The sequence below is a fragment of the Euprymna scolopes genome, chromosome 27 (assembly GCF_053919585.1).
Source record: "Euprymna scolopes isolate OS-2025 chromosome 27, ASM5391958v1, whole genome shotgun sequence".
NCBI classification, from domain to species: Eukaryota; Metazoa; Mollusca; class Cephalopoda; order Sepiida; family Sepiolidae; genus Euprymna; species Euprymna scolopes.
Genome location: NC_136508.1, coordinates 92764941 through 92789846, shown reverse-complemented (window position 1 = coordinate 92789846; position 24906 = coordinate 92764941). Strand labels below are relative to the sequence as shown.

Genomic DNA, 24906 nt, shown 5'->3' with positions numbered 1-24906 from the left:
TTTATAGAAGTGTGCAAAATTCAAAATGGAAGAATGTAGTACCTGCTCCTTCATATAAAAAAATTTTTACTATTTCAGAATATGGTCAAGTTGTATATCTTTATAAAGCTATTTTAATACTGATTAATTAATGTTCACATAAGGATCATGGTCATGAAATTAATAAAAAAAATTTCAGGTGATGAAACTGAATTTTCTTTTTTTTTTTTATGCAACACAGATTTTGTTATGGAAAAACTGATACGATAAAGTATTCTGAAAAGTGTTATGGTTTAATTAAATTATAGCATAAAAATATGTGACCTCAATGATGGACAAATTTTTGATGTTTGTTATTCTAGATAAAAAAAAAAAGGATTTTCAGTCATATATGGTTACTTTTTGTCCATGAAAAAAATTTAAAATGAATGTCCAAAAAAAAATTCTTGACATATTAAGTTTTATGCAAATTCTGGTTATGAAATCAAAATATTCTTTTTGGATATGAAACTGGTTTAGGATTCCTTTCATACTTATACAACAGAGATTTTGATTCAGAAGAAGTGTGTTGAGATTTAAGTAGGTTATAGTATCAAAAGAATAAATGGCATTTGATGTTGATCGTAAACAGTTTCTTTGACTTTTGACATGATACATTATATTCACAAGAAATCAATCTGTGTTCATTGGGATATGAAAAATCTGTTTTACTGAAACTTTTTTTTTTCCAGAATAATAAGTATTAATGTATTTATTTAGATTTTTTTTCTTTCAAAATCATTCTTTCCGAAATATTTGATGCATTTTTTCATCTCATTTTTTTTTAAGTTTATAAGTTCTTCCTGTTTCAGTTATTGGATCAACTAAACTAAGAATATCAGAATATTTCAAAATCGATATATTTAGGTGTGATGGATAATAGAAAGATGAGGGTCCATTTGGTTGTAAAAATATCAAGTTCGGCTCTTCATTATTTAGATATTTTTCAAGTACACATCCTAACCACTAATTTCTATCATGAAGTGCTGTCACAAATCCGTTAATGTCTTCCAACTCCATATTGTTTAGCTTTGTGATTCGAACTATCCTGCCTTTATTTTGTGTTGACACTGTTTTTACTTCCACTTCGCTCTGAGAGACAAGAATGAAAGTATGTCATTTCTGTGTTGCTATAATAGAAGACAGATTTAGCAAGTTGTCCACTAAGATGTTTGCTTCCTTTGTCCATTCTGCAGTTGAGGAATATAAGAAATGTATTCCGGAAATATTTTTTCTCGCATAAAAATACAGCTGTCTTGGCATCATGATTTGTTCATTATAGGGTTGATGCAGGCTAGATTTTGCTGCTAACATTTTAAAAGTGCCACATAACCCATCACATGGTCGTTTCCCATGAGAAGTAGCAAAAATAGTGCCACTCTGCATCAGTACCAAAATCAGATTTATGGTTGTACAAATTTATAAAGTTTTACAAATTTTTATAATGTGCAATAGCCCCATCAGAAAATAAATCAATTTTTGGACATCAACATCAAGAATTTCTTTTAATTTTCCTATAAACTTTCTTTGAAACAAATGAACAGCTACTATGTCATGCTTGAGACAATCAGATATACAAAATTAATGTTCAAAGTCAATTCTACTTTTATAGTAGCAGATGAATGGATCCAATGTAGCTTGACCATTATTCCAGTGGAATCCTTAAGACGCATCTTGCAAAATAGATGAATAATTCTCAGAAAAGGCTCTTTGAAGCTTGGTGAAGTTTTAGCAATAGCAGATTTTGCTATCAGAACAAATCTTTTATTGTGTTTTGGCAATGAAATTATGCTTCTTCAATGTTTGAAGGCCTGCATAGAAAATTTCCATGAATTCCTCTGTGGATTGTGATAGTTTGTAGAATGGTTCTATCAGTTGATAACCAATGTTTGTATACAAAATCATCAACTGAATTTTTGTGAAAGATTTCTTCCATATACAAAACAAAATTATCCATCAGTTTGTTGCAAGTTGAACAGTCACCCAAGTAGCAACTTGCTGATGCTTCATTGCATGTAACAGCAAGTATGCATTGGTGGTAATCTGTTAAATGATACTTTTCTCCTTCAGCCAATTTAGCAAGATGAGATCCTGCAATCCTCAACTTCATATTCTGATGGATTGTGCAAATGCAGACTGTATTAGTCCCAGCACCACCTGCTAGTACACATTCTTTTGATCTAAGCTCAACGAATTTAGAGAAGAGAAGCTTATTTTCTCCTGGTTTTTTGATTTGTAATTCAAATGCCTCTTTCAGGTTACAGAGAACAAGATATTTTTGTTCTTGAACCCGTTTTCCATCATTTATTACCGTCTTGTAATCATTTTTTCCAGGCATCACTCTACTGACTGCTTCACTTTTATAAAACTGCGTCACTTTATTAATCATCTCTTGTGGGAATCTAGTTTTTCGTGTATTTGGCAAAGCTAAAATTCCTTCCTCATTCACAAGTTTTTTGTTTTTTTGTTTGTCTCGCCATGTACATTGTAGTACCAAATTCTGTTTGTATTTTGCTTAGACTCCAGCTTTTTGAAAGTACTGTCAGAATTTGAATTTTTTGTAATCTCTTTTCAGTTGCAGCAAACTTCTCCTTAAACTGAGTAATAATTTCTCTTTCGAAGTTTTGTTGTTCTGCACTAGTTGATTCCTCATGAGAAATGTTTGCAATTATATCGAGTCTATCAGATATTGCTCTTGTAATTTTTTAATTTTTTTCTTCTTATAAGTTGTATGTTTTTAAAGTTTTTGTCTCTTTACTGGTAATTCACCAATAATTGACAATGACTCATTCAGTAGATGTAACTCAGTTTCAATATCCTCAAAAATGTTTGAAGATTCACGTGCAGGCAATCGTGGCTGATCTTCATCTGTTGTTGAAGAAGCGTCAAAATACTCAGCTGATGTCTTTTCTACATTGTGTGCAAATCTTCTTACCAGAGATCAATTTGAATCGTCTTTTTTTTATCAGCACATTCCTGTGATATTTTCCTTAAACTTTTTCTGACTTTCTTTTCATGAATTTTAAAAGGGTTGCAGCATACATTATTCAGAAAATTTTTAGTAACTGAATCCATTTTAATGGAACAATAAAAAAAGTATTATGTCTCAGAAAGGATAAAAATATGTCTGAAAAAAAAAATTTTATAATCTGATGAAAATAATTTCATAATATTGACTCTAACATGACAGGACAGAAAACATTCTCTCCTGGAATTGTATGCAAGAAAATATTTGAAATATCTCTCATTTGAACTTCTGACAGTATGAATATAGTAATACACATGAAAAAATTCAAATTGCTTAAAATATCTCAATAATGGTATGGATCGAAAGAGCTGGATGATCTAAGAAAGAATCTTTTTAAATTTTTAAAATCTGACTAAAAATAGGGAAATTATGATTATTTTTGTGCCCTGCATGCTTGAGACCATATGCATTTCGTCATTTTTTACACTACTTTTCAGTAAAAATATATCTTTGTTAAAACACAAGATTAAGCAATGAACTTTACCATATAAGTGTATTTTTGTGCAAGGAATCAGAATTATTTCTTTATTATATCACGTTTTTTCACAACAAAATGAAAAGAAAGAAAATTCAGTTTCATCACCTGAAATTTTTTTTATTGATTTCATTACCATGATCCTTATGTGAACATTAATCAGCATTAAAATAGCTTTACAAAGATATACAGCTTGACCATATTGTGAAATAGTAAAACATTTTTATATGAAGGAGCAGGTACTACATTCTGCCATTTTGAATTTTGCTCACTTCAATAAAACACTGTAGCAACAGTTCTAGTGGAAGACCCATCATGAAATTTGGAATATATACTGTCTTAAGATAGACAAATCTAAAGTCATAATTAAAAAAATAAATTAAAATACCGGTTTTTGAGATAAGTCAGGTAAACGATCAAGGTCAACTTTTTATTGGACCTCTAAAAAAATATACCCAAATAAAATTGTACATCTATCCAAGTACTTTAGAATGCTATATGACCAAACTTTGTAGGTCAATAAACAACTGAGATATCGTCTTTCAAAGTTGATCACTATTCACATTTTTTTTTTTTTTACATTTTTCATGAAAAGGTCAAGGTCATATCTCAGGAACCCCTTTACTTTGAGAAGTTTAACAGGTGTCACTCAATTCCTTTCATGGAGATGTAGCAAATTTGAAAAAATCCATGTTGATTGTTGATTTGACATGGAATGAGCCATATATATAAAGCACTATTCTAGAAGCATTCATGGACTTTTATCATGATATATATATATAAAATCAGAATCCTGAGGCGAATAGGAAGACAGATTAATGAATTGTGTCTTACAAAATATTTTTTAAGAGGAAATATTATATAAAACAACCCCAGCCAAAAAACAGAATAGCTTAATATACTTGATATATAAATCACACAGGAACATAAAAGTATAGAAGAGTCCATTTTCAATATTAAAATCTATTTCTGAAGCAATGTACTTTTTGTATACATTAATCAAATTGTTAACAGACAGACAGGAATACAACTTTATTATAATAGATATATGCTTCTCTCAGTTGTATATTTTTGCTAGGTTAGAAAGATGATACTATAACAAATGAACATATACTACACTGACCCACATAGGAGTAGATAATGAGGACCCTCTCCTCTTTCCACAAAAAAACGAATTAATGCCTGAGAGGATGATATCATGACAACAGAACAGATAGTGTACTACCCCCCCCCCCAAAAAAAAGAAAAAAATTGAGAGGATAATAATGGAAGGATAATATCATAAGGAGGTAATACCTGGGAGGATCGCCCATAAAAGGAGAAGGTAGTCTTATGACAACCGAACCAATACTACACTACTGTATCCCCAACCCCCTATAATGGCCGAAAATGATATCAGCAATAGGTGCATTAACGCTGAATTAGAGCTTTTTATTATGTGAACAATCCCGGCAACAACTGGTGGCCTTGTTGATCCAAATTGTTTGTTGGAGACGCATAATACAAGAAGGAAAAATAACTTTAGGAACATTAATAATAATAATATTGTTTTGTGATGGGAACCATTACATGGTATTGAATAGTATTGTTTTGTCTTGGATATGACCTTGGATTCAAAGTTTTTAGGATTTCACTGTGCGGAAAACTTGTGCAGAAAAATTCAATTCCTGTTGGGAAAACCACCCAATTAATATGCACAAGTGATTTGTCCAATTTAGCCAATCAGGGCGAATCTAAGTTTGATGTAAAGAAAATGGATTAGCTGAATGAGGAACGAAACTTTTCAAACTCCATACCATCACCTCCATATAAGAGGGTGCACAGAGCGTTTTTGCACAAGTCAAGAAGCCAGTAGAGAGCAGAGAAATCCGGTTGAAGTTGAGTCTGGGCTATCCACTCCACCACACATGCTACCCCCAACTTATTCACTGCCCGCTAGATAAAGAGGAGAGGAGATAATTGTTTGTTGAAAAAAGGTTCCGTTTGAGTCACTGTCTAAGCAGAAAAAAGACACTGCATATATTTTTTTTCTCCTTTTCATAACTGTAAAATAACATTTTTTGTATCCAGAATTTATTTAATCATTTATCTTTATGAACAAAAACCCAAAGATTTACATCTGGAGTCAATTACTTGTTGCATAAAGAATTCATGACTTACAAATGATACCAATTGAAGTAATTTCTTTCAGGAGACAGCAAGCAGGAGAGAGGAATGGCCAACCCAGTGCATGTGAACTACAGCCCACGACATGCGCATTTCTGGAGATTTGAGTCATTCACTTTGTTTCTTTTGAATTCCTTTATTTTTTAAAATTTTAGTTCATCATTTTTTAGAATTTTAGTTCCGTCATTGTAGAACTGACCAAGACTCTGCTATTGAACTTTCTTGGGTGTTCTGAAATTAGAACCACCTAGGACTACACTTATGTTCTGGTGGACATAACGGTTGTGATACTACCCACCCTCATTAAAAGATAATACAATAATAGATAGTATCTTTTTTCTCTCTTTTTTTTTTTTCATTCATTTTAAAATGCCAAGAGTCATAAAAACATTTTTTCTGTTCTTTTTTGGCCTTTTCACTAAGATCAAAGTGTACTGCATATGTAGTAAGCTGTTCTCAGCTTCCGGGCTGGATCAAACGATTTTCTGGTGAAAAAATTACAATGCAATATTACAACTGTATATATTAATTTATTAGAAGCTGGTTATAAAATGAATATGAAAATTAAAAAAATCAAACTGTGACTGTAGATATTTGCAATTTACTAAAATTTATGGTATTAAAAATCTTATGTTTTATCATTGAATTAAATAATCACAAACTGTTTTAATGATAATATACTTAGGATAAATGGAAAAACAAACCCCTGAAATATTTATTCATTAAAATATATATTACAAGAAATGACAATATTAGTCAATCTTGGGTTTTTGCTTTTTTCCATGCAGCTTTTGTGTTGACACTTTACATTATTGATAAGATTAATGGAACGGTAAATTTATTTCATATGACTAGGAATTTAGAAAGAAAACCACAAGTCTTCTCCATTTCTCTCTATCTCTCATATATATTACTAGCAGGGAGACCTGACATTGCCCAGGATTGAATGATCAATGCATATTTCACACTTCTTTATTGTCGTCGAAATCCGCAAAATCGCCCATTTTTCAATCAAATCGATTGATTGCCTGCTCTAGTCGAGCACCCATAACAGTGCACCAGGAGGAAGCTTCACATGTCTCCCCACTATGACTTAGTCCACAATACATCGTAGTCTACATAGCACTTTAGAGAACCTACTGTTGATTTTAACGGTTTGAATTAAAGTTTAAAATGAAAAAGTAAAGTATCATAGTTCAATTGTGCTCTAAACAGAAACATTCATTTTGAATATACCCCTGTCATATCAAAGAACTTACTGGTGATTTTATGTGCCTGGCCTTTCGGCTTGTATAGTGATAATGGCTTGAATTTAAGTTTGAAATGAAAAGGTTAAGTATCATGGTGCAATTGTTCTTTAAACAGAAACATTAACTTTGAATGCATCTCTGTCATATCAAAGGACCTACTGTTGATTTTATATGCCGGCCTTTCTGTTTGTTGTAATAAAACTTCTTAAATGCACTTGTGATGTTAGGCTGTATAAGGTGTTAACTTTATTTAAAATCGCCTGTTCCTTCTGTCATCAGATTTTTTCGATTATTGATTATCGATGCTGACTGAAGACATTTCAATACAAAACCTATCTAAGAACACTGCCAGATACAAAGTATATTTGTATGAAATTTCACAAAATCGGCCCAGCTATTGCTGAGTCTATAGTGAACACAACACACATGCAGACAAAGTTCCCTTTATATAATAATATTATTAAATGTGAGTAAATATGATATTTTAATTCATGCAAATGTCGTATTTATTATTATAGAGCCAATACTCTATTGATTATTATATAATACCCAATATATAGTAGTAATTTCAATAGTTAAAAAAAGGACTTGCGTGCCATCAGCTGGAATCGAAAACAAAACCTTTAACACTGAAACCTTATTCATTACCATTTGAGCTATCGCCAAGTAGATAAGAAAATGTTAAAATTTAACTGGCTTAAACCTATAAATATATATAGGTGCATGTGTAGAAATAACACATTTAGTCAATTTAGGCTTATTAAGTTGCAATCTTTTTAAATTTTGACTCCTTAATAGCTATTTTCATCAGTTAAAGACCAAATTAAATTTGTTTTACAGGTTATATATCAAATTTCAACTTTGTAGACCAAATATTGTGAGATGTTTGGTTGAGACCGTTTGCCAGACAGACAAGGCTACTTATATATACTGACAAGTTGCTTGGGCGTAAAATACTCTTAAATTAGATATTTTGATTAATGTAGATTTCGTATTTATTATATTATATTGAACCCAATATATAGCTTAAAGAAATGACTTGTGCACTACCACCAAGAATCAAAACCAGAACATGTAGCTTATGATTTACTTTTTCCTTTGACATTAATGCCTGACCTCTGATGTTTGCTGCAAGGCTAAGAATTAAAACATGAACCAATAGCTATTGCGTTACGCAACACTTTTGCACCAGGTTTCCCTGGCTAAAACTCAAATATAAAGTTTTGCATTGGTTTGAATACCCTATATATGAAGTTTCATGTCTGTAGACCAAAAACTAACAGGAGTTTGGTAGACAAAATTTTTAAACAGATATATATGCGCATACATAAATAAATATATATATATATATATATATATATATATATATATATATATATAATTTCATCTGAGTCAGGGCATCTGTCCATCCAGTATTGTGTCGGGGACTGCTCCAGGTTGATTATTGCTCGTTCGTCAATGTCTGGCATCTCGTTTAGCAATGTTTTGAAATGCTCAGTCCATCGTTTTAGAAGCTCACATTTGTCAGTGAGGAGAGTGGAATTGTCGCTGGCTCACATTTGGGCCCCAGACTGCTTTCATACTCCCATAGAAACCCTTCGTGTCATTGGTGTCAGCCAGAATCTGTAGAATATAATATATATATATATATATATATATATATATATATATATAGAAAGAAGTTTGTTTACTATAACCTTTTTATGCAAATATTACTCAAGTATAAATCATGTAGAATATCTGCATGAATATAATTCCACCTAATAGTTAACTAAAGATGATCATCTCATAACAAAACAGAAAAACTGATAGGGAATTAATTAAAATAAATGTTTAAAAGAATATGCAAATTAGTTAGATCTTTTGCAGATGTATGCAATTGCATGACCCATATATAACAAAATTGATTTTTTTTTTAATAAATAGAAAAAGGATTTTTAATATGAATATCAATACCCCCCCCCAAAAAAAAAAAAAAAAATTTATAGGAGTATAGATTTATATATTTATTATAGTCATAAAAAAATCGAAGTTCAACTTTTTTATTGTTTACTGTTAAAAAATAGTTAAAATAATTTTGAAGTGCGGAGCACTAAAACTACATACTTTAGTCATAAATGAAGTTGTACACACTTCATGTTATCTTAATATAAAAAGAAACTCTATTCTCCTCCGCTCTGTAAAGCTGTGCATATATATGATAAACCGTTGGATGAATAATGTGATACATTTTGAATCATAGATTAAATGAAATTTATAGAGAACATGATGTTAACACTGCAATATTTCTTTTTATTTTGTGCTTTTGAATCCTGGTGCAAGTTTATTTTAACTTATTTCCAGTTGCTTAGTGTTACCCATGTAACACAATGCTGTCCAGATTATATTAGTGTGTCTGTGCTGCGGGAACATCTCTGGAAGGATTCTTATCATCCTAACATGGAGCTCCTGCTCTTGCGATTATCATTAAATTTGAATGGTGGCAATTCGATTGCTTATACATTCAAGCTCACATTGTCAAAAAATTGTGCCATTTGAATAGGTGATTCTGCTGTTGTGTGTTTGATGGGGTTTTGGCATTATTAATTCTCTCCAGAGAATGAATTAGTTGGGCTGGAGAAATTATTGACTAAAAATTGAATGTGTGTAATAATGAAGCAAACTGCTATTTTATATGAAAGATAGCATTTATTTTTATATTCTGAAAGACATAATAAAAACTTGAAAGTTAGCAGAGTTGGTTTGATGACATATCTGTCCATCTCTGAAGACGGAGCACCAAATGATGCATCTCTTTTTCATGATTACAAAAACAAAAGAAAAAGGGTACACATCAGCAAGTGAAAAAGTGACAAGAACACATTCTGACAAAAGAGAAAGTGAAAGATTATTCATTAATTTTTTTCATTTCAACCAGCAGTTGATTTAACCTTTGTCCTTTCGAATGTACTTAATGATACACGGTTTTATCAACAACTTATCAAATTCGACCAGGATTAAATTTGATTGACAACACATTTTTATGGCAGTTGTAGTGACATTTCAATGTGGCAACACGATTGTCTAGATTTACTTGTTTCCTTACAAGAGCAAAGTCAGGTACAAGGCTCTCAATGTGGTGAAATCCAGCTTCAACAAAAGGAACACTCATCCATATGTTACACATGGTTATGGTGTTGGCTTCTGCATTCGAGAATATTTTTTAATATGCCAACATATGCTGATGATGTCGGAACTTTCTTTAATAGGAACCTTCACTACAACACAGTATCTTTTACTATTGAGAGTAAGGAGTAGTTAGTACTGTATTATTTATGATTTTTGGAGAAGTTTCCTTGTCTTGGTTGTCATTATCACAACATTTTGGACATTTTGTCTTTTGGCCTTCTTCGGGTCATTTGGGAACCATTATGGAATTTTGAACCAAACTCTTTCATAGAATCTTAGGCGTAAACAGTTAGCATTTCAGATGAGTGAATCACATTCTGGATATTGGATGAAGCCAAACTTTGGCCTTGTGACATTCTTTCAGTTAATAAAGAAAATTCTGCATCCTCACAATCGAAAATGTATTTTATTGTGACAAATTTATTTGATGCCCATGAGAAATAGACAGAGTAATCAATGCGTTGTGTGTGGGTGTGGGTGTGTGTTAAACACAATGAATAGTTCAATAAACAAGACATAAGACAGTTTTTTTTTAAATGGGCTGCTAACTCCAATCCACAAAATGTCCCTTGACAACAAAAAGATAGTTGAACAGGCATACCTTTCATTTTTCGTTGAGTTTTTGTTATCACCTTTTCTTGCCATTAATTCCTCCTCATTTGAAATAAATCACCTTTCTAATATCAGAAGGCATGCAAATCAACACAAAGACAACTGCTTTTATTTCACTTTTATCGCTTGGTCTTCAAACACTTGCATGTTGGGTTGAGCTGCCAGGTAATTTCTTTGAGCTGCCAAAGTTCTACACACAGATGTTGATTGATTACATGATTGGAACATCCATTGTTCACTTCTGCAACTCTCTGACTAACTACTCTTCTCGATTCCTATTGACTATATAATCAGAAGTTTTTTTTGGTTCCTAAAACTTTGACCTTTTTTGATTCTTGACAATTGTATCATTCTCTGATGTCTGAAATTAGCCCATGTTTGTTATTGTTTGTTTCAGACATTTCATTATTTGTTTCAAATATTTAATTTGTATTTGTTTCCAAACCGTGTATTCTAAATTTTGCAAGCTGCATTTCTATCCAGCTGTATGAATGGCATATTTACCTAATTAACACGACTTACTCATTACTATTACAAAAGTTGTGCAAAGCTATTCTGTTCAGGGAATTAATTTTATCAAGCATGGGAGAGAAATTCTTCTAATACATCTATATATCTATCTATCTATCTATCTATAGTCATCCACAAACAGATTGCTTCACTGTATTACAGCACATCAGTGTAGCTAGACCAGCAACTGCCTCAAGGAGGGATCGAAACTCAACTACCTAGATGACAGATCACACTTCTAACTCCTATATGAGTTATAATGACGATAAAACATATATCTAAAAATATTATATATAATATATATATATATATATATATATATATATATGTGATATATATATATATATATATATGTGATATATATATATATATATGTGATATATATATATATATATGTGATATATATATATATATATATGTGATATATATATATATATATATATGTGATATATATATATATATATATGTGATATATATATATATATATATGTGACATATATATATATGTGATATATATATATATATATGTGATATATATATATATATATGTGATATATATATATATATATGTGATATATATATATATATATGTGATATATATATATATATATATGTGATATATATATATATATGTGATATATATATATATATATATGTGATATATATATATATATATATGTGATATATATATATATATATATATGTGATATATATATATATATATATATATGTGATATATATATATATATATATATGTGATATATATATATATATATATATATGTGATATATATATATATATATATATGTGATATATATATATATATATGTGATATATATATATATATATATGTGATATATATATATATATGTGATATATATATATATATATATATGTGATATATATATATATATATGTGATATATATATATATATATGTGATATATATATATATATATGTGATATATATATATATATATATGTGATATATATATATATATATATATATGTGATATATATATATGTGATATATATATATGTGATATATATATATATGTGATATATATATATATATATATATGTGATATATATATATATATATATATGTGATATATATATATATATATGTGATATATATATATATATATGTGATATATATATATATATATATGTGATATATATATATATATATATATGTGATATATATATATATATATATATGTGATATATATATATATGTGATATATATATATATATGTGATATATATATATATATGTGATATATATATATATGTGATATATATATATATATGTGATATATATATATATATATGTGATATATATATATGTGATATATATATATGTGATATATATATATGTGATATATATATATGTGATATATATATATCACATATATATATATATATATATGTGATATATATATGTGATATATATATATATATATATGTGATATATATATATCACATATATATATCACATATATATATATATATATCACATATATATATCACATATATATATATCACATATATATATATATATATATATATGTGATATATATATATATATGTGATATATATGTGATATATATATATATATGTGATATATATGTGATATATATATATATATGTGATATATATGTGATATATATATATATATGTGATATATATGTGATATATATATATATATGTGATATATATGTGATATATATATATATATATGTGATATATATATATATATATATATATATATATGTGATATATATATATATATATATGTGATATATATATATATATATATATATACAAACATTATTGTCTACATATGTGCATACATGTTTCTACTGCTACTCTTTTAGAGAAGCAGCATCTTCAGGCCTAATTTATTTTTTGAAACCAAATTTTAAATAATTCTTCTTTTATACAAAGTTTTTCATTTAAACAAATTATAAGGATAAAGTACAAAATGGGTAGTATATACAAAAAAAATAGCATTGGTTATATGTTCAAACTCACATTGTCAGAAGATCCTTAAACTAATAATAACCTAATGCCATCTAATAGATAATTTCGCCATTGTGTGTTTAACGGGTTTTTTGCACCATTGTCTCAAAAGAATTAGTTAGGCTGGGAAGACGATCGGTTGAAAATTGAATACTTGTAAAAAAGAAGTGAACAGCTATTTTATATAAAAAATAGTTTTTTTTTTGTTTTTTTTTCAAAATATAAAAATACTAAGAACTTGAAAGTTTGTATCGTTGGTTTTACGACATGTCTGTCCTGTATGAAGACAAAATACCAACTGATTAATCTCTTCCATGGTGACAAAACAATAGAAAAAGGGTAAACATCATCAAAAAGAAAACAAACTCTTCATTAGAGTCTTAGGCTTACCCATCATTTTAAATGAGTTAATCACATTCTGGATATTGGATGAAACAAAACTTTGGCCTTGTGACATTCTTTCAGTTAATAAAGAAAATTCTTCATCCCCACAATCGAAAATGTATTTTATTGCGACAAATTTATTTGATGTCCATATGAATAGTTTCAGTGAACTATGAGTATAATGAAAATTCAATTCTTTGTCTAGATTCAATCTTTTTATAACAGGACTCATCAACAAGATAGTAGCTATAAATAGATAGTTATCCTTTTGACAATCTTTGTATTTAATTCTGATACTATCCGCATAATTTTTTTTTATACCATCTGTATAATATTTTACCATCCACATAAGGACAACTGAATTTACAGCCACATGCGAAACATTTTCCTGCGTTACCTTCAGGTTTCAGTTGGTTTAAATTCTGATCAGTAGAACATGTTAAAATTTGGTTAATTTTTAATTTGTTGTGGACAAGCAAGACATAACTGAGTTTTCTTACATTGCATGATGATGAAAAGTCATCAGATAGGTTTCAATTGCCCCTTTTTAAGTGGAAGGAAGTTGAATCATTGATTTTGGATGCTATCTGTAGTGATACATTTTCAACTAGTAATTTAGTCAGGCCTGCAATTCAACCAGGCTCTGTCGCTCAAAATGCAGAGATTAAAATATATATATTTTTTTATCATGCTTATTTTTATTCCAGTAGAAGTGGAGACCTCTGGGGTTGCTCACACTCATTAAATGGTAAGATTGCATAAATGGTGGGATTACAGTTTGATTAAAAGATAAATGTTACGAAAAAGAGTTTTTTTTTACAAGGGAGTCACCACTTATTAAGATCTACTGTTACAGTATATCTCGTTCACGGTTGGTAAGATAATATTTTCACCATCATTGCAACTGGAAAAAGGATTGTCAAAAAACTGTTTCTTTATTCACTTACATCATAAAAATGAAAGTTATTGAAATTTTGGTTAAATTCACAGGATAACGATAAATAACGATATTATCTGCCTCATCCTGGTTTGCATTCATGAACAAAGGAAGTATTCACATGAAATTTAAAAGTGGATAGACATTTGTAAGTGGAATTTGAATAGAGCTGTGTATGTTGTTGGACAGTTTGAACACGGATATTGGCTTATTGTTTAAATGAGGAGAGATTTCTAAATGCTCATTTTGTAAAATACATTGACCCAAATAACTATAAAAGTGTTTTGTTAATGACAAGATTAATGATGGCCTTAAAGATCTCCTTTCTCTGTATTTTACTTATGTTTTGTTTATTACAAAACGTTCAAACAAATGGAAACGGTAAGTTAATCTTTATTTTGTTTTTATTCTTTCCATTGATTATGTTTGGCTTTTGTGTTATGGATGTTAAAGTTTATATTTGAATAATATGTATTTTTCAGTCTGCTTCACTTTTTATTTCTGAGGATGCTGACGGTTTTGAGAAAAATATTTCTTATAGGTTTTATACAAAAGAAAAACAGGAAATAATTTTTGGATTCTAATGAAGGACATTTTATGAGAGTGTAGAGTTTATAAACACACACACACACACACACACACACAAGTTGAAAGCCTTTTATACACTATCTCTGAGTATCTAAGTTTTCTTCATTTAAAAGTTTGTTAGGATAACCTGGCACCAGATACTTCCCACTACAAGTAAATTCTGACTAAATATTCAAACTGACATAGTATTCGCAGCCCAAATAAGATCACACATATGTCGATTTGCATAAATATATCGAGTTTATAAATAATCATATAAATACACACATGCACACTAAAAGAATACATGTCTCAAAATGAGTAAAATTAATTTTGCATCACATGTATGTCTCCTGCAGATTGAAGTATGGTTATAATACGACTAAACATTATGTCTAGATTTTTTATTCCAATTTTGATGCAAATATATTACATGATTTTGATTCTCAAATGTCTCAAAAGCGATCTTAAAAAATTGAAATCCACAGAATGTTGTGCTTAATTGCTGTTTAATGACTACGGATCAAATACAATGCAAATTTGATATATTTTAATTTTTTAATGGAAGGTTGAGCCCATCTTGTGTCTTAAAATAACTTAAAATTTTATGAATGTATTATTCAAGGTGTATTTTATATCTAACTAGTATATACTCTAGCTACTAACCAATCAAATTTTTTCGTTTTGTTTCTTCCTCACAAACGATTTTTACTATTAGGCAATGAGTGTTTGAGAGAAATTTAAATGGATCAAATTAACAAAAGGTAACATTATCTTACATGTGGGTACTAAAGTATTTTTTGTTTTATCTAGCACCATGTTAGATTTATTTTTAAATTACAATATTTGTACTTTAAACATTTTTTTATTTAAACATTTTTATTTTCTTAGTTATCACACAGTAAAGTCACTGCAGAGTTTTACACTGACATATCTAAGTATAAAATCCACATAATTAAAAAAGTGTAGATGATTGGTTTTGATCAATGGATAAATACTATAATGACAAATTCCTTTAATTTGGCAATGTGGCCCCTTGATTCTGCAGAAACATCCAGACTTGTAGGTTTATATTTCGGACACCCTCATAAATATATTTGATAATACTGACATCTATATTGAAATGATGGACTCTCTCCTCTATATGGGACTCTTAACAAGGTCAAAAGTGAAAACTTAAAAAATATATGAAAATTAAAAAATTAGCTCTGTCACCCTTAGCTAATTGGCTTAAGAGTTGATCGATGCTAACATAAAATTAACTCACTTTTTTATGTCACTTTCAACTTAATAAAAAGTACATACAAGCCATATTTAAAAGATAATGCTGACCTAATATACATGAACCCAAGTCCAACCATCCACCTTCATCAATCATAAAATATATTCCTAGTTCTACTGAAAGTAAGCTTAGTAATAACTCTAGTAACAAAAAGGTATATCTGTATAACCAGATGCTAAAATAATTGGGTAAGAAATTCTTAAATCTTTTCAAGAAAAAAACATTTACCTGTAATTAATTCATAGCATGAAATTTTCAGTTACTTAAAATTGTCCTACACTTGCTGTGAAAATTTAGAAATGATCATCAAAACCCACAATAACAAAATAGTAAATGACAGTTAATAAAATACAGAGATAAAGTGACTAATAATAATAATAATAATAATAATAATAACTTGCCTGGATGCCAGCGTTACCTGGGTGTTTGGAGGTGTGTGTTGAGCAAAAACAGTTAAATAAAAAGTGATAGTAGGCAGACAGGCTCCAACCCATACCGCGAAGGATGAAAAGAATGTAAAAAAAAAACGTGACACGTTTGCTGTTGCGTCTATCACCAAACCGGAAGTGATGTAGGTTTAGATTAAGCCTAGACAATTGAAAAAAAGGTGATGACTTTCGAAAATATTGGCGAAAAAAGTGACTCCTCCCTGTAGAAAAGTGCCCAGTTCAGGGTGAAGGATTTGATGTTTTTGGCCAATTTTTTGGTATTTGTCTTCCAAAGGGTCGAGCTTCAAAATGATACCGATTTCGTGAAAATCCATTGCCTCTGTTTTAGGCAGATATACAAACATACATACATACGTGCATTTAAGCAGACAGGTGAGATTTATATTACAGATAAGAGTATTCGGACTGACGATCTGCTCCCAAGTTCGAATCTAGTTCGTTCCACAAAAATCACTTTACTTAGGATGTTGGTGACCTTCACATAGTCCTTCCCGTACCTGATGTCTTTCTAGAAACTATTCTAACTAGAAAAATATGGAGGAAGCTAATACCAACAATAGAATGTTCGGATTCATACGATATGATGATGATTATTATTATTATTATTATTATTATTGGTTCACAAGGAGCTTTCACACAGGTCCTAAAGGATCTTTCCTTGAAAACCTGTGGTGCTCCCTCGAAGCTGGGTGACAACAATCTCCCTAGTTTTCAGTACTCTCCACCTCTTCTGATATCATTTGCAAATTAATTTGCATTATCACAACAACCGCTTACCATTGATTTCTTGCTAGCAACGGCCATTGGTCTCCACTAGAATTTAAGTGGCAATAAGCTTCTCCAAGGTCTCAGTTCTCGTCACACTTGTCCAGCAGAGGACTGGTCAGTGCCTTCTCCTCAGTCTTTCCATCCCCCTTAACCTTGCTCGGCTATTTGGCATCATTCTTTTTTTTTAGGGGGGGGGGTGATTGGCTAATGGGAGGTTATGGGAAACGGGATAGAGAACATGGATATGCATCTTCAATGTTCTTGGTATTATTATTATTATTATTATTATTATTATTATTATGAACGGAACCTGCGGAAATTCCACAGCGGCATCTTTCATATGTAATATATTGCTGCTGGGCATTCTGTGGCGTTCAGCATGAATGAAGGCACTATCATATTATTTTAGCCTTTTGTTAAAACTGTATCGCCCACGCCCCCCCCCCCCATGACTAAAATAATAACTTTGATATATTGTCTGGGCTGATTATTACAAACACACCAATCAATTAACTCACATTTCATAATTTTTCATAATTCTTGGATGTGTTACTAATTTCGACAATCATTATTCATAATTTTGACCTACATATCGCCCCCCCCCCTTACTGAAATAATAACTTTGATATATTGTCTCGGCTGATTATTTCATTACAAACACACCAATCAATTAACTCGCATTTTATCATTTTTCATAATTTCTGAATATGTTACTTATTTTGACAATCATTTTTCATAATTTTGATCCACATAATCGCCCCCCCCCTTCCTTACTAAAATAATAGTTTTATATATTGCATGGGCTGATTATTTCATTACAAACACATCAATTAATTTCGGGTATTCTCATAGTATATATGTTCCATCTATCCAATCCCAGGTGATGCTGCATATTCTGCTAGTATATATATTCCACCTATCTCATTCTATCCCGAGTGATGCTGGGTATTCTGCTACTATATGTTTTACACCTGTCTCATTCAATCCTAGGTGACACTGGGTATACTGCTAGTATATATTAACACTTATCTCATCCAATCCCAGGACTGAAATTATGTCTGCCACCCCACTGTTAAAAATATGCATGAAATAAAGTAATGTTTAAAACGTAAACTGTTTCAGCCATTTACGGGACTGACTTCTTATCTCCCACCCCACTGTTAAAAATATACATTAAATAAAGTAATGTCTAAAATGTAAATGGTTGCAGTCATTTCCAGGATTGACTTCATATCCCCACCCCACTGTTAAAAATATCTATGAAATAAAGAAATGTTTAAATCATAAACTGTTGCAGCAGCTTTTCGAAATTAATACATAAAAACATTAACATGGTTAGAGATTAGGCAACCATTATTTGAACATGAATTTTTGATTGTAGTCTCAGTCTCAGGATTCCAGTGACTTTAATCCCTCCTCTTTAAAAAGAGTTTTTGCAATTACTGCCCTGAGGACATTAAGAACGAAAACATGAACTCAGGATATACTTGATATATTTACATGATTTTTGGAATGTTACAAATAAGCCCCTAGCGTGTACTGATCCATTTACCTGATTTTGGGAATCAACAGTACATCCATGTGATTTTTGGAATATGACATCTTATGTCAATGTAGTACACCATAAATATATTATATGCATCTTTTTTAACAGAAAATAATGACGTCATCACCCGAAGTAAACACGTCAGACTATCCTCTCCCCCGACTCGAGAAGGAGTTATGCCTGGGATTTCATTAAACACTCACCAAATGCATTGACTCACATTTAGTATAATCTATATATTAATACGATAGCGAGTTTTCTTAAATCTCAATCAATGAAATTTGCCGGAAAGTGTGAGACACAAAAGAACACATACGCTATCGTATTAATGTAGAGATGATGATGATGATGATGATGACAAAAACTAGTAATAATTTTGTCAGTAATAGTAATTACTTCACTAAAAATAAACAATGGCAAGAAATACTGTAACTGCAAATCTCGTGAATATTGCCCTTTACAAAATAATTACTTAACTAAAGACATTGTGTTTCAAGCCACAATCTTTACACATGAAAACTTAAAAAATATTATGTAGGAAGTGCATCCCTTGAATTTAAGATGTATTATCATCACAATAGAACATTCAATAACAAGAAAAAATATCAGATTATTTAGTATCTAATTATTAAATCATTATTGATCTCAAAGAAAGCAAATGATCACCAATAATTGATTGGAAAATATTAAGATGAGTCAAGACATGTAGATGCTTAAACGATTCATGTGAATTATGATTGAATGAGAAACAAAAAAATTACTAATTTATTGGAGTAGCAATCATCATCATATTCGGTTTAACATCCATTTTACATGTTGACATGTGTTGGACAGTTCTTAAGAATTAATTTCCAAACTAGTACCTCATCAGCGGCTTGGTTCCCACCAGTTTTGGCAAATAACAAATAGGATCCTGAACAGAAGTGTGCATTCTATCCCAACCATTATCAATGGACCAGAGGTCATCTCATCAGCATCAGACAAGGCCAGACTATTTGCAAAGAACTTTGCAGTTAATTCTACCCTATGCGACGAAGGCCATCAACTCCCCATATTTCCTCCTATAACACAGAACACGCTAGGTAACATACAAATATCTGTGCATGAGGTCGCCAAGCTAATCAAGAACCTTGATTCCAGTAAAGCAACTGGCCCTGACGGGATCCCAATTATAGTGTTAAAAAAGCTTCAACCAGAACTCCTACTTACGAAACTGTTTAAGCGTTGCCTTAAGGAGAAGTGCTTTCCGACTCCCTGGAAAACTTGCTCCCAATTCTTTTTATTATATTAACCTAGTATCCTTTTTCTTTTTCTTGTCACACCAACTCATGCAGACTTCTTAATTTTCCTACGTACATTTTTAGTCGCACTTTTGCATTTCACGCTATGCTGTTTATAAAAACCTGGCTTAAGGCCAGTTTTTTTTTTTTTTTTTTTTTTTTTTTTTACACGGTGGTCACCACTTATCAAGGCCGTGTTTGATTGATATAGATAAATAGCTTTTGTTAATTTTGCCGATTTCTTTTAAATAGGAAAAATTAACAAAAGGTGACCTTCCTCTGACACATAGGAACTAAAATAATTCCCCCTGTCCTTTTTTTTTTTTGATTATCAACATTTTAGATTTATTTTTGAGTTGTAATATTTGTTTTTATCCCATCTGATCTTAACCATCAGTTGATGTTTGAAGAAAACGATCAGATCCTGATTAGCAAAAGATTCAACCCCTTGGTCGTCTCTCAGATGCAACATCCACACCACCATTTATAGGACAGTCAGGATTGTGAGAAACACCATGGCAGTCCGTCAATTATTTAGGATACAGTTAGCAGCAGAAGATGCTCTAGATTGATACAAAATGTTACCTCATTGATATAATCTCCAATACCACTGGAGTTTGCAGCATTCAAAGAAAGTGTGCTCAGGCATTTCTTCTTTGAGCATGTCATGGAGGAATACTTGGGTGAACCCTCTATTCTGAAACTGTGATGGATGGCATTGAGGGATAACACATTCCATGCTAATTGCCAAGTCAGAGAGAATTGTTAAGATAACTTTAACTTGGTGTCCAACTTCATTCAAAGCAGAATCTTTCTTCCAGTCATGCAAACCCAATGCCTCTTTCTGTCACAGGAAAATGAGGACAGAAAGTGCTGGAGGACCTTTAGGATTTTGCAAGCAGGGTAAATACAACCACTCGGCACAGGATGAGAGGAAAGATGTAAGTGATACATGCCCCAGTCCTACTTTCTAAGGAGATTTTCCTTTGAAATCAAGTGAAAACTGATGCTTCAACCTCTTCCTGTACTCCTGATCAACTCTTCTTGAGTCCAAACCACATGCCAAGAATTTAAATCTGGTCATCTGTCCAGAAAAAGGAGGTAGAAGGGTGGTGTCACCTCTCCAGGCACTCAAATGCAGGCTGATTTGCAATAGTTGAATGAAATCTATTTGTGGGAGCCCAGTTTAAAACTGGCAGTCTGTAAAACAGATGCCAAGAAGTAATGGTCAACCTTGTTAAAATTTGGACTGATCCAAATTAATCTGCAGGGCTTCTATGTTATCTTCTATCTTCCTCCCTCAAGGATTGTATAAATCAGCTGCAAGTTCTAAATAGATCTCCCCTTCACATCGTAGTTCTGCTCAAATTCAATCAAATCTCTAATAACACCTGGCAACAACTTTGATAGGACCTTGGAAAAAATCTTTAACTCTGTCTTAAGTATAGTTATGGGCTTGTAAATGTCTAGTTCCTCTTTGCCATGCCTGTCCTGCTTGTTTAGCAATGTGACCATTCCCTTGGTGAGTTAACTTGAAATGGAACCATCATCAAACTAATGATTGAACACATTTGTCAGAATCAGCACAAATATGCGCAACAGGCTCAAATACAATTTGTAGGACAGATTATTAAGTCTTGGTGATTTGTTGTAATACTCATGACAACCAAGACCTCACAATAACTGTCTTTGCAACTGTTATAAGGGACATAACTACGAACCAGATACGAAACAGGATATAAAAGAGTTACCATTTTAAGGGAGAGGCGTCTTGTCTTGTTTGCAGTTTAGTCTTACGTTTTAGTCTTGCAGTCTTGCCCTGCAGCCTTGCGTCCTACCAGTCTTGCGTCTTACACTCTACAAGTGTACTCTGGTTAACCAAGCTTCCCAGGGATGAGCGTTTAGTTCTCACACGCTAAGTTCCTTTTCTTTACCTTCATTTACATTTGCAGCAAGAAAGTATTCAACTTGCAGTATCCAGTTAGTTTAGACCTATTCCCTAACTTTAGCTGAGCCATACCTGGTTTTTCATTTAATTGACCTAACTACTTGAATATAGGACACAATATAAAATTTATATCACCTTTTCTAGCTAACATCCTATCCAAATAAGTAGAAATGTACACTATTTATCCATGTCCACATTCCCGTCTTCGATAATCAACAAAGAAAGCTGTGACAAGATCACATCTAGTCATCACATCTAGCCATCGCATCTAGTCATCACATCAGTCAGGCCAATCCCAATGCTATTTTTTTTGTAAAAACCTGTGTACAACAAATTCTGTCAAAAATGACAGTAAAATATTTTATTTTACAAACAACTCGATAAATCATTGAAAAACTTATTCCGTAATATTGAGTATCCAAAGCAGTAGAAGTTGACAAATTAAATTCTGAATTGTTTACCGATATCAAACTTTTTTGATTTAGCACTGTATAAGATTATTTATGATTTTTACATACTTATTTCACTTTTACTGTCATAATTCATGATTATTAAATGATACATATTTGGATTTGGAATTCTTTAGTTTGCAAAATTCACCAATATGGAAGGAATTATTGGTATTTCTAAATTCCATTCACATTTTAAAAAAATTATTTTTAACTGAATTTATAATATTTTTTTTTAAAGAATACTTTTAATTTCCATCCAAGTTTTTTTCTAGAATTTAAAAATTTTTTTGAGTATCAAGTTTTGTCTTGTATTGCTCAACCTATTCTATTAAAGACCATTGTATGATGTACTTAGTATTAAATAGTACAGAGGAGGTAGTGTTGTATGGAATTAAATAGGATTGGAGTAAGGGTACTACTGCTTCACACTATATTTAGGTACTGTATATTTAAAATAATGTATGTTATAATTCTTAATAAAAATTATATTAGGTTGAGAAGAAAGTTCTTGCAGAATGTTTAATTTTGATTTCAAATGATGTATTTTCAAATAATTTTTTGTTATAGTAACTTTATTTTATATATCATTTTAAAGAGTTTTTCGCTCTATCTAATTGTTTAAATTACAATTGTTTCTAATCAATTACATCTTCTTTGAATACAAAATGGAAAAAAGCAAATTCGCACAATTTTCTTATTTCAATTCAAGCTAGGCTGAAAAGCTGCTGCAACAACTTGTGATATCAACAAAGTCTTTGCCCCAGAAACCACTACTGAACACACAGCACAATAGTGGTTTAAGAAATTTTGTGACGGCGGCAAAAGTCTTGAAGATAGTGGTTGACAGTGATCAGTTAAAAGCCTTAGTTGAAGCCAATCCATGCACAACTGTTTGAGAATTTGCTTCTGAATTAGACGTAACATATACAATGATTTCCAACCACTTGAGAGAGATTGGAAAGACAATAACTTGATAAATAAGTGCCTCAGAAATTGAACGACAACCAAAAGAAACGCCAAAGTGTCATCTTCCCTTCATTTACGCAACAATAACAACCCGTTTCTCAACCGGGTTGTGACTTGCAATAAAAAGTGGGTTCTTTATGACAACCAGTGATGCTCAGCTCAGTGGTTAGATGCCTACAAAGCTCCATAGCACTTCCTGAAGCCAGAGTTTAACTAAAAGAAAGTCATACTGACTGTTTGATGGTCTGCAACTGGTCTCATCCATTACAGTTTTTTGAACGCAGGAAAAACCATTACAAATAGATTAAATGCATCAGAAACTTCGACAACAACACCCATTAGTCAAAAGAAAAGTCCCAATTCTCCTTCACGGCAATGCCTGACTACACATTGCTAAATCGACCCTGCAGAGGTTGACTGAACTTGGCTATGAAACTCTACCTCACCCGTCATACTCTCCAGACCTCTCATCTACTGACTATCACTTTTTCAAGTATCTCAACAACTTTCTGTGTAAGAAATGCTTCAAAAACCTAAGCAATATCAAAAACGTCTTCAGTGACTTCATCGTCACCAAAGTGCAAAATCTTTACATTACTGGCATAAATACATTTGTTTTGTGTTGGCAAAAGTGATTCTGATGATGCGTATTTTGATCAAAAACTTTCTTCAACCATTATTATGCTGTGCATTCAGTAGTATTTCCTGGGTAAAACGTTTCATTGATATCATGAGCTGTTTCAGCAGCTTTTCAACCTAGCTTGAATTGAAATAAGAAAATTGTGTGAAATGTTTCAGCTAAGATCATTTGCTGAAATGAATTTGTCCTATCATCCCAGAGAATCAATGTGGTTGTAGATCTGGCTGCGGCACAATGGACATGATATTCTCTGCATGACAGCTAATGGATAAATATATGGAGCAGCGAGTACGTTTGTCTCAAGTGTTTGTCAATCTGACGAAAGCTTTTGATACCATTAATCGCAATGCACTCTGGAAGATTCATGGGAAACTAGGTTGTCCTACTGTTTTTGTGGAATTGCTTCAGCAGTTACACGATAATATGAAAGCCCGAGT

At 31.2% G+C, this 24906-nt stretch overlaps 1 protein-coding gene across 4 annotated transcripts in view; it reads left to right on the top strand.

Annotated features, from left to right (window-relative positions):
* Window positions 1-24906, top strand: part of LOC145248990 (uncharacterized) — a 351345-nt gene that overhangs the window by 30358 nt on the left and 296081 nt on the right. Inside the window, exon 1 of one of the 4 annotated variants that reach the window (XM_080110829.1) lies at window positions 14505-14952. The exons of 1 other annotated variant lie outside the window; for it this stretch is intronic. In XM_080110829.1, the coding sequence (XP_079966955.1) occupies window positions 14862-14952 (91 nt within the window). In that variant the 5' untranslated portion in view covers window positions 14505-14861. Of the gene's footprint in view, window positions 1-14504; window positions 14953-24906 lie in introns of those variants that run through there. 2 more of the 4 variants (XM_080110831.1, XM_080110830.1) reach the window with 2 other exon arrangements.